General features: G+C 34.8%; 1 protein-coding gene across 1 annotated transcript in view; it reads right to left on the minus strand.

Annotated features, from left to right (window-relative positions):
- ARHGAP15 (Rho GTPase activating protein 15) overlaps positions 1–16,927 on the minus strand; it is a 611,884-nt gene that overhangs the window by 301,708 nt on the left and 293,249 nt on the right. Inside the window, exons 7-8 of the mRNA XM_059394353.1 lie at positions 8,033–8,131; positions 6,661–6,790 (exon numbers count right to left, since the gene is read on the minus strand). Coding sequence (XP_059250336.1) covers positions 6,661–6,790; positions 8,033–8,131 — 229 coding nt within the window. The remainder of the gene's footprint in view (positions 1–6,660; positions 6,791–8,032; positions 8,132–16,927) is intronic.

A 16,927-nucleotide genomic window follows, 5' to 3' on the forward strand; every position in this document is an offset into this window, starting at 1 on the left:
TAATATATACCCATTCTAGAGTCATAGAATAAACGGAGAGAAACTTTCAAAGGAGATCAAAGAGCACTTTTTATATTGTTTACAATCACAGTAGTGTATTAATGCTAAGGAAATATTGCTCAAGAGTTAGACCAAAGAGCCCTTTTGATTTGGCCTATTATTGAAAGAAAGATGCCATCTGACCTAATGAAATCAGAAATTGATTAAATGCAGTTTATCTAAGGGAAAAAACGGTCATGGAGTTACTGCAAGGGTCAGGAAGAGATGGGGTGATCTAGTGCTTGAGTGCTGATAGGGTTAGATAGACTCTCAGAGTAGCTGATGTTACAAGATACATGACAATGGACACCCACAGTTCAGAGGGCAAGATCAACCCCTTAGATGGGAAAGAGGAGATTAATCAGAATATTCTTTGCTCAGTTTATAACTAGGTCTTCTTATCAAATGATTCATGGAGAACTGAATGTTTTGAAGAAACTGTAATCTATGGGTCCCAGGAAAGCTGGGAATGCTGCTAAGTACCTTTGGAACACATGTCAGAAAATTTCTGTAGTCACACAGTGCCTCAGTGAGGCCCTGTAACCTTCATGAATAAAACCAGTTTGACAAAGTAATTTGGTTGCCTGATTGTCAAGTGTGTGTCTAATCTTTACTGTCTTTTTTTTCCTGTAATATTGAAATCCTCCTGTTTTAGCAACATAAATTTTCTTTTAAAAATTTTCATTTTTGTTTAGTTATAGAAATATTCTGAAATAAAGAACTCCCTTGACCTGTGGAAAACAATCAAGAAAAGAACTGACATTCACCGTTCCTTTGATATTGTCAGTCTTATGACTATAGGAAAACAAAATAATTTTTGTTTTCACACTTTTCTTTAATAGTTTATTTTTCTCACATACACACTGACTGAAACTGGTGCCAAGATAGTAATATTGTTTTTAGGGGGTAAAAAACAAGAATCAGATGATTGACCATCTCACCCAAATCGAAAACCTTTGTTCCTTTGACAACACAATAACCCATAATACTCTACATAAATATTATGACTTTTTTGTTGTTCCCAGGTAGGAGATTTTTGTTTCTTCAGGGTGAGATACAATTTATTTGTGCAATTTTAATGTTGTTTTCATTTTCTTGGCAGATGGCTTATTTATCTTATTATTTTTGTGCATTGGCAAGATTAGGCTGTTTCATACAAAATTCTTAAGAATAAGCAACTTTAAAATATGTCTTTATATGGGTCTCCAGAACAGACATCACAATATGAGTATTAAACAATTGCTAGTTACATATGCATCCAAAAAACTAGTATGACTTTTCCATTTTGGATAATAATAAACATCTTACAAATTTCTTTAATTACACTGCTATTAGAAAGGCCACAATAGTCACACACACACACACATACACTATATATATAGAGAGAGACTTTTGGAGAAAAATTGGAAAATAAAGAGTTATTAGTGTTTTTTTTAAATTATCTAAGGAGGTCTTAATGTAATTCATAATCAGAAAATTTGATCTTTAGAAATTTTCAAGCCAGAATTAGAAAATATCTATATTCCCTTATCAAATTATAACCATGAGTAATACTTTGTGTGTACTCATTTTTAATTGTGAAACTCTTAATATATACAGAAAACAGGAGCATCATGATAACTCCTATAGATATGACCTAGATTCATCAAATATTAACATTTAGGACAATACCAGACTTAATCTGTCATTACACACATTTTGTACAAAGAGCATCTGCTCCTGCCAAGAACTCACTTCCTTGCCTGTGTTAAAAAATTTTCCTTCCTTTCATGCTCCCTTTTCCCCAGTATTTTATTCTGGCTTGGAGGCTCTGCATTCCCTCCTTGACACCACTGAGGATTTTCAGGGTCCAGGAGCCTCTTAGCCAAAGTCATTCTGTTTATTCTAATTGCTTTGGTGGGGTAGGTACAGGAGCAGGGGAGGAGGAAAAGGGAAACCAGATGGAAAGCAATGCTACTGGAAAGTCTTAGCTCTTAGGGCCAGAGGTGCAACAAACTCAGAACAAGCTGTTCCCTAAAAACAACATTCTAAGTGATTGCATAAGGTTCAAGCGTCCTTTTGTGGCTGGTACGTGGTTTCCTTATGAAAGTGTGCTGAGATCTAAGCAACCAGTTTACAATTGGATTTTGAGGACACAGTCTACTTACATTGTGGATGACCAGTGTTATAATTATTTAGATTAGTACAAAAAATAACTGCCTCTCTATCAGACTTGTTTTCACTTGGCATGATCATGATTACTTCGCAGGCAAATTTTTAAACAAAGATATTTTTAAGGGTTCACAGATATTTTCATTTTCTACATTGTATGAATATCTCACCCCATTTTTTTCATTCCTGTCTTTATCCCTGTAGCTCTGTACCTACACCCCTACTACACACATCACTAAGGGGAGATGAAATTGGGGAATGAGACCTAAATACTGTAAAGATTGCATCCAGAATACATTTGTTGTTTATGAAAAGTTCGTTGAAAGACAGCTAGAAGAAAACTCATTTTCTTTCAGTTCTCTTACTGTTTGATCTTATTCTTTTTTATATTTTTCATGGTCATTTGTCATTTTGGGGTGCTTATTTATAATGCTATAAGTATCAGTTTCATATACAAGTTACCCAAGGTCTCCATGCATGGGTTTCACAGTTTAGCCCTGATCAGCGCACAGTATACCACTTGTGAAGCATAAGCCAAATACGAAAATATTTTTTAAAAAATGGAAAGTGCAAACGAGTAAAGTCATGAATTTTAGTTGTGTACCTTCAGGTATACCAGTTAGTTAAAAAGAATGAATACATGAATGGATGAATAAACTAGAGCTGTGCCTAAAGGAATAGTGAAATGGTTAGATGGTGAATCCTTTCCATCAACTGGAACTTCATGACCAGCTCTTCTGGGCATACAAGAACCATGAGTATCTCTTGGCTCCTTTCTATTATTTCCTGGTGTGCTGCTCCCAAGAATGCCCTGGCTGCCATTTTCACCTGGGGACTCGCCAGGAGAAAGACCAGCTGCTCCTATTTAGATTTTCATAGCCATGACTCCCATACCCAATTCTGGTTCTTTCCCCATATTCTCTCTATGCTTGGGTAAAGGGTGTCAAGTATATGTGTCCTGCTCCATTCTTCCATTAGATACGACCCTAGGCTCATGCCCTGTTTTGGTACCATCTGCTCCGGGACAGAGAGGATGATAATAAGAGCTCCTACCCATTGAGGGCCTGCTGGGAGCTAAATATTTACATGTCTAATTTCAAATTCTCATGCTATCATGCAAGGACATTAGTAGACCCATTTTTACAGATCTACAACGTAAAGCTCAGAAAAGTTAAGAAAACTCTCCAAGATTATTTGATACAGGATTTATATTTGGGCCTTTCCTCTTTGCCATTCGTGGAAGATACTTCTCTTTCCTTGGAAAAATATGCTAGCATTTTCTTTGATTGACTCTCCACTTTCCATTAACAACCCTCCCTGGAGAGCTGCTCTCCCACTCTCATCCCATGCTGGTGTCCTGAATTTCCCACAGTGATTTGGCCCTTACATTGAATTTTCTGGCTTCGTGTCTGTTAGACTCCGCTGATATCTTAAAATATCTGATTAGTCCTTAATAATGTTGGCAGATTAGAATCATATTTTAAAAAGGAAAGTATATTTAAGCACTTAACTTTCACAATTCACTCATTGAGAGTACATATTTTTTCCCATGTTACCCAGAGAAACTGGACAATGAAATGACCACCTGTTAGCTGCTAATGATGTTCACATGCCTTTAAAAAAAAGTAATTCTGGCTTTATCTGTCTACAATCTTGGCGACAAAACTTATGGGAACATCAAGGGCACAGGAAGCCAAAGGCAGCAAACTGACAATAAAGTTTGTGCTTAGACTACTAATAAGGAAGGGGAGTCTGTGAATCTTTAATTCCACATAATTGTTTAATCTCAAGAGGGTAACATAAAACTGAATGCATGTTTTAAGAATCTAAGTTTGGGTGTTCAAATCTAGGACGGATATCAGAGGGGGTATCACACAGTATACTTCCTACTTGAAAAAATATTTTAAAAAGCATCAAATATAAAATATGCCAATCATTATTTCAAATGCATAATCTAATTTGACATTGTGTGGGTGTGTCAATCATTATGACTTTTAAATGAAAAGCAACACATAAATAGTGAACAAACTTAATTTAAAGTAATAGAGGGATATTAACAGTATCCTACACTGCAAAAAAATTACTAAGACTTAAAAAAGGCTTACAACTATAAATATCCATCAAAATATAGAAATGAAGCATTTTCTAAAATTAGGGCTAACATTAAAGACTAAATGACCTCTTTATTTTAATAGTGACACCAAACTCCAGAGACATTTGGTTTTAGTTCTTTTGCTAATGTTTTGGGTCCCTATTTAAGTTCACTGATTTCTATGCATGTCATTTTTAATGTAGCATTTCCATCCAAGTCCAAAGTTGATATAAATTAAGTTTACCTTTTCTTTGTTGACTTCACTGTAGTGTAATGATTAAAAGCATAAGCTCTAATCTCAAATTGCATGGGTTTGAAACTTGTCTCTGTAACTTGTCTTTGTACAAATGGCCTTAATCTCCATGCCTCAGTTTTCTCATCTCTAAAATAGGTTTAGTAGTAGCACCTGATTTGTTGGGTTAGTGGGAGGATTAGGTAAGTCAACACAAATGAGAACTTAGAATAATTCCTGGTGAAAAGAAAGTGTTCAATGGTTGCTGGCTATCATTATTTTTAAACTGCAAAGGAAAAGGTGAATATGAGGTCCCTAGAGAATTAGCTACATTTTAAAACGAATAGATAAATCATATGCCCCGTCCCTTGTCTCTAGGAAGGCTTGAATTTAAGCCCCAAATACACAAATAATTGTCTTTCCCAATCAAAAATAAATTCTAAAGAGGAGTAGCTGGTATTCTATCTGTAGAAACATTTTTCCCCCTGTATCATCCTAAAACATTTCAAGTGACTATCCCTGAACACAGAATCCATTTGCTTCACTGTTTCTCAAACACTTTTATAAATCTTTATTTTCTCCCAAGCTTCAGTCTCTAGACGCATGTCAAGGTATCCTCCAAACCTCGACTAATCATTGCCTCATGTATCCCATCACATACACATGACAAAATGGTCATATAATTAACATTAACATACTCACTTACATAGCATTGACATACTCACAATTCAATTCTAATTCTAAAATCTTACCTTAAATTTGATTCCATATTAAGCAAAGGGGAACGATGACCAGGAATTAAAGGGAAATATTCAAATGAGGTAACTCCAAACTGTACCACCTATGGAACAATCTTTTAAATGGCACAGCTAACTCTCCGCAAATAACTTAATTTACAGAACACCATACAGATTAAGACATTAACATGGATCATTTTAAACTCCAACCTAACACAATTGGCTAGCTAAATATGTTTCTAGCAGTTGCTGAAATTATGGTATGAGTTTTTGAATAATGACTTCATTTTGAAAGGGTGCTTCTACTCAGAGTTGTCATGCTATTTCTAGATTTTTAATATCCCAATAATTTAGCTCTGTAAGATATATTATATATAAATAGCTTCTCTCTTCCTTGTCATATGCATGTGAGAGTGCATCTATGTTTATATATACATACATATATATGTGTCTTCCCTAATGCACACAAACTTATGCATATATACATACATAGTCATTTAGCGCATGTACTCATGTATACATGTAGATATTCTGTTAGAAGCCCTTCTCTACGTATAGAGTTCTCTTTAAATCAAAAAGCTAGCATGTAACTACACTGATCTTAGATCAGAGGGAGATGGCAGAAAAAAATAGGGATTCAGAAGGCTGAGGGTAGGTGATCCAGAAAAGGTACTATAAATTTTGAGACTTTGGGAAGTTAGTTTTCTTTGATTTCTTAGACTCCCACTTTGATTTCAGAGATACCTTTTAGAAGGCCGAAACCCCCCAAACCAACTGTGAGATGCGTGACACGTTTTCATACCCTCCTTCTGTTGAGGAGGAAGCAGGCTGGGCAAGGTTGAGAGTTATACTCAAGATCACTATATGGTGAGATTGGTGCTTCTTACTCCAAACTCACTTCTTTCAGGATATTATAACTTGATGTGACCCTGGAGAACATATAATTCATAACCCACATATCTAAATCTTTCTGGTGGTCTGAAAGTGTGGAAAGTTCCATAGCCTCTTGGTTGAAGTTATGCCAACCCGTGGCAATCACTCATACATCTTTTAATGTATGGAAATCAAATAGTCAGCATACCAAGGTTTGGAGACGCTTGACATTTACCACTCTCAAAATCAATCACCAATCTGAACGCCATGGCTATTACTCAGAGATTCAGAGGTTTGCTGTAAGCAGAGACCATGACCTTGGAACAATTATTTTCTCAAACGGCCTTACCAACAATGATGCGAGTAAAGCACCCAGACTGCCCTCCAGTGTATGAATCCATGGCCAGGAAATGGCTACGAATCTTCCATGGGTAGTATGAGTTTGGCTCAAATCTTAATTTCCATGCATTTATATTTCATAAGCAATGCATTTAGACAAAGTTAAAATCAGCAAGTAAAAAAAAATAAATACTTACTTAAAGATTTTCTGTGCTCTGGTTTCTGTTCTTTTATATCATTATCGTAGTGACTTAGTAATTCAGTACTGGAAGATCTCTGGATTTTGAATAATTCCAGGTTTCTTGATGAACCACTTGGATCCTTTGGCTGGAAATAACAAACAATTAGGCTAAATAATTTTACAGGGAAGAACGGATTTACCAAATAGCTTAGTGATCTATTTTGATGTTAATTCTAAAGGGAAGACTGAACTAAGATAATTATTTTAGGACAGGTCCTCTATGCTAAGTTGAATATTCAAATTTAATAATAGCTCTATGTATATAAAACTTACTAAATGCTTTGCATTACCCCAAGCACTCCACTTGTATTAACTCAATTAATCATCACAGTAATCCTGTGAGGTAGATATCATCATTACCCCTGCTTTCCAGACAAGGAAACTGAAGCCAAAGAGATAAGTAATTTGCCTAAGGCCACACAGCTAGTAAGGATGGAACCAGGATTCAAACTCAAGCAGTTTGAGTCCAGAGTCCACTCTTAACAACAACAAACTCTGTGTGTGGGTGGGTAAACATGGGGGTAAGCACTCAAGCAAGCCTGGATAAGGGGACTAGACGGTTGAAGGAGAAAAGTCAATTTGTTATTTTTTAAAGTTTTAGTCCCAAAATGTTATAAAGGAAGACTGCAATTAAATAGAAATAAAATCATACAGAAAATGCAGTATTTTCGTATTGTATACCTTATTAAAAGCTCCTGAGAATAGTTATTTTTTCCTCAAGATTCTGCAAATATTAGTAATCCAAAAATTAAATGTTTGGTCTAGAATCAGTATATAATGGTAGTTTTAAATAATTTGATTCTTTAAAAATATACTCCAAATGTATGGATTTTGGATAATTTCTTGAAGTTTTAGATTCATAATTTTCATGGGAAGAACAATCTAACTTCACTGGAAGAACAGTGAAAATCAGTATAAAGGATTATTATTTACTGGTATTATAACAGTTAGTATGGGCTCAAATACTCTGATATTTATTTTTAAGAATGTGTATTACAGACAACATAAACTGAAAATGTGAAAATTCAGTAGTCATTAAGTGCTTGTGTGCTTTTTACAGCTTCTTGTAAATGAATGTCCATGTTATTTCAGGGGAGGGGGAATGAATACACTGTGTTTTTCATTTGAAAGAGAGAAATCAAATGACATTTAGCTCTAGGAATCACATCTGTTGAAATGGGTTTTTAGTGGACTTTATTTAAACTTAAAATAACTTAATATCTCTCGATCTATAGGATCTATTTAAATATGTGGTTATATGCCTAAGCAACACAATTTAAGTGACAACATTTTAATTAATAAAGGTAACAGCCAAAACAAATACATACCAATCTGTCAATTGCATTTTTGATAGCGTGGAACCAATCCAATATGATGAAGTCAATATCTGACTGCAGAAGGAACTCATTTCCTGATACTGTTGTGATCTGAAAAAAAAATCGACAGGTAAGCAAACCATATGAAATAAAGTCTTACATTAAAAAAAGGAGATATATATATACATATATATCATATGCATATATGCATATATGCATATATCATATGCATATATGATATATATGTATATATATATATATACGAGTGTGTGTGTATATATGTGTATATATGTGTGTATATATATATATAGTTTAAAAAACAAGACTTCAATACAACACAATATTTTCTTAGATTCCAGTAATTGTCTTTCTGGGAACTGGAAGACCAGGATCATTTTGAACTGCTCTCTATAAACTGTTTTTTCATGTCATAACAAATACATTATTGTTTTAATAATAGAACGATTAACTCAGAGTAGGACTCAAGCTGAATTGCTCCAACTCAAGCAGAAGCGAGTCAGGAAGTTCAGAACGATGCAGACAGTACCCACTTAAGTCAGAACCTCAGAAAAATGCACCCGGGTGTGTCAGAATTCATTTTGCACTTTCGGCTCTTTCCTGTTTGTCTTTTTCAAATCTAATAGTATCTCTATATTTGATTTCCTTTTATGGAAGGCTGTAAAACAGATTATTTACCAAAGAGACTAATGCAGACTTTTCCAAAAAGGTCATTCAAATGAATAACATTTGGCTATTTCTACTTTCCTATCATAAAGGCCTATAGGAAAGTAATAAAGGACTAATGTTCCCACAAACGGACCATATTAGAATAAAACTTTATTTACATATTTGAACCTCTCACAGAGAGTATTCATCAAGTGAACATCCCCGTTCCAGACTCTAAGAGCTATTAAGTAGTTGGCAATATTTAACATGTAACTATACATTTTTCATTACGGTGAATCTTTTCCTCTCCAGAATTGTGAGAGAAGAATGTGACCCTATAGAAACAGAGCGGTGCTCTTGATTTCACACAGAAAAGGCTACTTAGAGACGAATTTGATTAGAGTGGGTGTAGACATGCTTTCTGTATTAGGCCATCCGTCTGAACTGTGAAGATTCTCCCTTTGTATTGACTGCTTGTTTCAACAGGAAGATGAACATTGCCCGACTAATGTCACACATCAAGCAAGGCTTCAAAGGTTTAGAAGACTGCCATTTCAAAATACTCAATCAGGGGCTAGTCACCTCTTCTCAGACTTCCTTGCTCTAAATCGGAGGTGAACACTGAAATGTGCCCACAGGTTCAGAAAATCACTAATCACTCTTCAGGATGTCTCTATAATTCTATCATTAAAGCGAGGATTATTACCCAAAATAGCTCAGTCTGAAGGGTTCAGTGATTCTTACGGCAACAATGATCCTGGAGTTTTAAGGAAATTTTCAATTACATCCATACTTATATATTCACTCTTCATTTATTTTGAGAAAAAATGATTCAGAGATACAACATCACTCTGTCCCGTGACGCAACCATTGTTGAGTGAGAGGTGTTTTCATGTCTTAAAACTGTAACAAGAGGAACTAAGTATATGCAATTCTGAGAAGTGAAAGATTAAAAACTAAGAGGAATTTAATTATCCACATTAGAATTTGACAGACTACTGGGACCAATCGCTCGCTCTTTTTTTTTATTTTTAAGTAAAATTGCATGTTAGATTTGGGATGGCTCAAAATAGCCTCCAAATAGTCCTCTGTCTTATTTATCTATTAAAAGACAGTTAAGCTGATGTTTGCCTAATTATCTGAACACCCTAGCAATGTTCTTTACTTACATTAAGTTCCAAATATTTACTTTATAAACTGTTGCCACAGAAATAGTAATCTAGAAATATAAGGTCACTGTAACTAACCCAAGAAAACCGGTAATGTCCCTGACCTCTACCTTCCTCCTAATCTAAATTTAAATATTTTGATTATGAATGTATTATAGAATATCACAATTTGATAACATACACAAAGAAACACAAATTAGCCCAAAGACAATGTACAATCTATTTTTCTGCCATTATAAATAAACCATTATTAAAATTATAAAAAGAAACATTCCAAAGTACAAGCAAAAAGCATAATTAGATTTATTATATGCTGAGGGTTTAGGTAAGAGCTCACAGTTCAGTTTTCAATCTAGTAAATTCAAACAGTGATAAAATGTAAGTACTTCAGCCGTACGTTCGCATTTTTGGTGCATGCTATGCAAGGAAAGGGAATCTTTTACAGCCAACACAACCAAAAACAAAACACATTTTAAAAGTTTCTTTATCCAGATATATTACTGCATTAATCGTACATAATCAGTGATCTATGAATTCATTTGAGGATGTTGGATCAGGGAACTGTATGAATGCAATTCATTCAAAATATCCTATCAGGAAGATACAGTTCATAGTCTCTCCTCTGTCTTTCCACTAATCTTTCCAGTTACTAGGCAGTCTGGAGAAGTCTGCTACTGCTCTCTACAGTTTAAATGCATCCACTTCTTAATTACAGTCAGTAATTGACTTTGTTCTGCTTTATCCCAGACGTTCACAGGAAAGCAGTTTCAAAGTCTTTGACTGCTCAAGTCCATTTAATTCAGGTTTCCATCCACATTTTACATTACCTCCTTAAGGTTTTCTGATAAATGGTTTGCTGAATCATATTTGCAGTTTGAACAATCGAATTTTCAACACTCTTGGGGGAAAAAGACATCAGTAAAGACTGTTAGCTTTGACTAAACCTTTTGATTGAACAATTCCTGATGACAATCTAAAGTGATGTAAAACTAATAACAGGCATAAAAGATCTGATATTAAGCCATGCTAATGTATTCTCGCAATATCATGTTTTGCTTAAGTGAGAAAAACTGGCTGACGCGAGGTGGATGAAGAAGGAACTTAAGAGAAAGCACAACGGGTTTAGGCAAGAGTGGCTGGTCTCCATTTTGCTTTGAAGCCTACTTTAGACAAACATCTCTTGAAATCCGTCCTTGCCACCAACTCCTATTTTGAAGGGATATATCCTGGCACCAAAGCAGTCTTAGTGAAATGTGCCAATGTTGTCAATAATAGGTATCTTTAATTACCTGCCTGGGGAAATTTTCCTCAAACTTTTCACACTCAATCAGGATGTGTCTGAGCGCTTGCTGGTGTCACATGGATGTCTAGGAAATCATATGAATGTACCCACTGAGCAGGATGAAGAATATTGGTATTATTTCAACAACAGTTTTCCTCTAGGCTAGGAACCTAGGTCTGTGTCCTTGTGGTTCTTCTGAAGATGGAAGCAGGTTATCTCCCAGCTCCAAACTCCACCAATAAGTGGTAAGGAGAGAAGAAATGTGTTTTTCAGGCTTTAATTAACACATGGAATACTGTTAGGCTAATTTAGGCAACTTTGAAGAGTTTTCATGAGCAATGTCTATGTTTAAGTATTGCCCTTTTCAGTATCGTCAATTAAGCATCGCCCTTGTCTATATACAGTCTGGCATTTAGTCTTTCCCTTGGTCAATTTTAATTTAAATGAAAAATAACATGTAAATGGCATTAAACTATTAAAAATTTCTGTAATTTAGTTTACCAGAATAGAAACAAAAACTTATAGAATTCCACATTTTTTCCTAATTATAAGAATAATTGTATGTCTTATGAAGAATTTGGAAAAAATAAAGATAGCAAAAAAGTAGATTAAAACTATTCATGACTCCACAGAGTAAACACTATGGTCATTTTAATTTAATTATTGCCAGTCTTTTATAAATAAAAACCAAATGTATATGACAATGATCCGTGCACAACTTTATGCTATGGATAGATACCTTATCACTTAAATGTATTTGATGGCTTAGTATTTTTGCTATTTCCATTCCAGTTGACCTCAAATGCATGTTGAGACTATCAAAGGTGCAAGAAATAGTGAGTGATATGTGTTCCCCCACTTTGAGAGCAGCACTTTTCCTATCACAGAATCATTTCTGCAAATAATTCTTTGTTTAGGAGACTGATCAGGGTGTCTTTGACCAGATATACCTCTAGTCATCAAGGATTGATTAAGCATCCATTAAGTGGGAAGCACATTGCTAGAAATTAAGGATACGCCCTCCCCAACACTCAAGAGCTCACAATCTGTTTGCGTTGATAGGACATATGCATATAAAGATAAATAACAATAGAAAATGGCTTATACCAAGTCCCAATGTGAATGCCACAGACAATGCTCATGTCAAGATTTCAGAGGACAGAGTAATTACTGCAGACACATTTACATCATGGAATTACACATAAACTGTTGGTCATGATATGTTATTGTTTAAAGGTTGATTGTATGAGAACTTTAGTATATTAAGGATATGAATACTACCACTTGGTATGCAAAGTGATATCAGCTTTAATGATCTCAAAGCACATAATAAACATTCTCCAAACGCAGCTTCCCTCCACTATCATAAAGTAATTTTGCAAATGAAGAAAATGAAGCAAATGAGGAAAATGAGAATGCCATTCTATCAAATTGGCATCATTTTATAATGATAGAATTAAGAGATTACAAAGATCTTGATTTCTAGTTTGCTAGTCCTCAGCAAACAATCTTATAGTCAAGGACTCTATGCATATGGGAAATGGACTATAGTGAGTTGGTCTCAATTGTGAAATCTGGAATGGAATGCAGATCTTAGAAAAAAAAAGTCTTTTGTTTCTTTACTGTTACGTTAAAGATAGCCCAGTTTTAAAGGATCACGCAATAACCTTATTCAATTGTTTTCTTCTTCCCCCCGCTCCTGAAAAATAACCACTATTCTACTATGAAAAAAATATATCTAAAACAGGATTGGGGCATCCAAAAAAAATCCCTTCAAATCTTAGAAAGGACTAAAACAATCCTACATTTGATCTAAATATCATTCATATTTTGCTTATCATCAATCTTTGATTATGAACCAAAGGAGAATTGATTCCATCTTAATGAAGCTGAAACTATATGTAGGAAATGTGTAATAAAATATGCCAAATATTCAAACACTCCTAAAAAATGTTGAATTATATGGCTACAGTGATTCTACAAATAAATGGATTACCCATTTAAGAGAAATGGAATTTAATTACTATTGTATTTGGAGACACTTTGGACTTCATGATGAAGTCATTATATTTGAATTAAATTAAGTAGCTATAACAATTTATGTCAAAATATACTAAATTCATTTGAAGTGAATATAAATTATTTTTGAAGTTAATTTTGACTCTATCTTTATTGAATTCTAACAGCATAAAATATAGGTATATATTTTGGCTACATAATAGTGAGAGCTCAAGACCTAAAACTGAAGAAATAATGCTCAAATAAAACCCCCCAGATTCACATTTTTTTCATCTTGCATCACACTCCACAAATATCCATTTGATATAGCTGATCAAATAAAGGTTGTCATGGTTATACTAATAGATATATTACTTGGTCTCAAAGGTGTTTATGACCACCAAAGAAATTACATTATCAAGCTGCATGTCTATCTCAAATTACAGTCTGGTTTGAGTAACTCCTAACATTTTCCTTAACATGTTGAGCAAAGTTAACATTAAACTATGGGTAAAATATCAGTTAGAAGTAAAAGGTCTTCAATTTGTCTTTCCAAAAATGTTTCTTGTTAAAACATTTTGTGAGAAAGGATCTGCCTTGTGTTCCCAATGTTGCTAGATGTTAAGTAAATATATGCTGATTATAAGGGGGAAAAAGTTGCTTTGGCAACTCTCTTATTAAAATGCATTTGTAACCCCCATGTGTCATGAAAGTTTTGAAAAGTTTGTTTACTTTGGATAGCAGCCTTATCCAGGGTTACCCTAGCAAACAATGATAGCCGTCTTCAGAAGTTGTGTGAAGAACAAGCCACTAGGGATCCATTTTTGTTTTAATTGGCACACACAAACACTTTTCTGGTCTGTCAGGAAGATCAAGCTAATATGCATGGAGGGTGTTATATTCTTAGCTTTGGGGAGCAGTAAAGCTCCCTTTATTTAAGTAATTTAAATGATAGACTGCAAAAACTTTGCAAGTCAGAAAAATGTTTTATACTTTCCTAGGGAATATTTGTTTTAAGCAACGGAAAATGTTCTACATATCTAAAGATGTTAAACCTCATGTTATAATTACCCATTCTTTCTTTTGACTCCATGAAATATTCTTAAACCCACATGCTACTAAATCAGGCTAGCCACCAATGGATCCTGAATTTCCACAACTCCCTCTGTGTTAACAAATGTGTGTTCATTAGTTTCCAGATGTTTATTGGATATGTTCTCAATGTATTTGAGGTTGATTGATTTGCATGTACATTTATTGAAACCCTCAGTGGTGTCATCATATCAAAATAACCTGCCCACGTAAGCAATTTCTTATTTAATGGAAAGTAAACAAATGTTGGGCTACATACACAACAGATCTCAAGGGCATTCCAAAATCTAAGGTTTAAGGCCAATCTTTCAAGAAACAGTGCTTTTTAATTGAAATTGAGTTGTACCTTTGACACCCAAATAATTTGGTTCACACAGATTTGTTCTGCATAATAAAACTGGCCCATAGCGTATAGTCACGTCTATATCACTTGTTCAATTTACCTTTCTATTTGTAAACGAAATACCCAAACCCCAAATTTATTTCAATCAAACAAATGTTAGACAAAAACTCATGTGCATTCTTTTATCAGTAGGAAAATATTTTAAGTACTGAGAAACAGTCTTCTCAATATTCATGAAAGAATACTATCTAAGTAATTAGTAGATAGTTTAGCAGTTTCCACAGTTTTGCAGTCAGCTACACCAAAACTTTTGCCTGTGGTGCTCATATGAAACACGACAGAAAAAGTGACTAATCGAAGCAGTTGCTGTATAAGGATACCAGTTTAGAGTTCTATTGCTGTTAACATTAATTTCTAAATTTGGGAGGAGTAGTTGCCTCTAGATAAGGTAACCATCCTAGGACTCATGTTTGCTGGTACCCAACTCTCAATCAGTCACTGCCAATCACAGATCAGTGTTTAATCTGAGCTATGTTCACTGTGCAAAATTACACATTTAGTCCCATGGCATTTGGAAATCTGCAGCTCCCACTCTTTTCAAATTGGAATGATTTTCATTATGTCTGTTATTTATGTAATGCCTGATTTAAAAAAATTAACAACTCAAAAAAGTATAAATTTACAATCTCCCTTTCCCCAAAGTATACTAAATTACTGTCTATCCTTCAATATTTTTTTACCCATGGATTAACATTGTATATGTGCTTATATTATAATGAAAATGTGTCATGAAAAATTTTTATGCATATAAATATCTGTACTACCATAATCTCCCACTTGGATTTAATAACAATATCTTTTGATTTCTCCCCCATCTCATCCACACTTTCTCTTCTAGCCAGTATTTCATATTGCAGCCATTGTGATCTCTCTAAAATTTGGATCTAATCACCCTATTCCTCTGCTTGGTTATATTCTGGGACTCGCCACAGATGTTACATTGCCGTGCAAGCTTTAATTCAGCCTACCAGACCCTGTGTTCTCTGCCACCTACCCACAGTGTAGCCCCTTGTTCTGTATTTCCTTTTGCGTCTCTATGATTCAGCCATATTTAATTTTTTCGTTCCCAAGCTTTCCCATACTCATTTTCATTTCTTCCCTTTGAGTACCTTTCCATTGCCCAGAACCCTTGGATTCCTCTGTCATCTCATTCAGATCAATTTAGATGTCGCCTTTTCAGAAAAGGGTTCTCTGAAATAGATACACCTCCTAAGAGCTCCCATGATATCTTGATCCTACTTTATTATAAGAAATATTGGTCTGCATTACAATTATCTGTTGATTTCTCCATTCCCCCTACTACACTATATTCACTCTGAAACCAAGGGCAGTTGTCTATCTACTGTGTGGCTGCATAACCCACACCTAAGGGGCATTAAGTAAATAATAAATAGACGAGTACCATCTGCCTTCTGCATTTCAGTGAATATATTATATGATAATGTTTGATATACCACAGTATATTTAACTCATCCTCCATTGTAAAAAAAATTATGGTAAATAAATTTAGATTTAGATTTAGCAAGCTGGACTCAGTTTAGATGATCCCAATTTTGTTGGCAATATATAAAGCATCATAGTCAGGGGCCGGGCAAACACAGGCCTTTTTCTCTCCATCAGGCCTGATCAAGGTGTTACCCTTGGGCATGTCAGTGGCCTTCTTTACAACTGTTTGATCTGGTGCCTGTTGGCTTTGACATCCACAATGAACACAAGTGAGCTGCTGTCTTTTATTTTCTTCATGGCTGACTTGGTAGTAGGGAGAACTTGATGATGACATAGTGGTTAAGCTTGTTTTTCCTGGGGGTTCTCTTCCAAGGATATTTGGGCTGCCTTTGAGGATGCAGTGTCTTGGACTCCTGGAAGGTAGGTGACATGCAGATCTTTCTTTTGTGACTGGGGATGTCTTTAAGTACCCTGTTCTTGACCTTCAAAGCCTTTGCTTTGGCTTTCGCATTGGGAGGGACAGGGGCTTCCTTCTTCACCTTCAGTGCCATCTTCATGAAAGGCATCCATTTTAATAACATTTTGAAGGTTGTAAGACCATTGTGTTCTTTTAGGCAATGCAAGTAGTTTGTTTTGACATCTACTAATATCTTGATTCTCAGAGTAGAGTAGGCAATCCATTATGAAGATTGATAACCACAGTCTGGGGCTATATTTTCCCATTACTCAAAAAGTCCTAGACTTTAGACAATAGGATTAAATATGGAGGAGTCAGGAAGCACAAAGTGTGGTCTATATTTCCATACATATCTCTAGAATAGAATGTTCTTGATTATATTAACAAAGCCACC

The sequence above is a fragment of the Mustela nigripes genome, chromosome 3 (assembly GCF_022355385.1).
Source record: "Mustela nigripes isolate SB6536 chromosome 3, MUSNIG.SB6536, whole genome shotgun sequence".
NCBI classification, from domain to species: Eukaryota; Metazoa; Chordata; class Mammalia; order Carnivora; family Mustelidae; genus Mustela; species Mustela nigripes.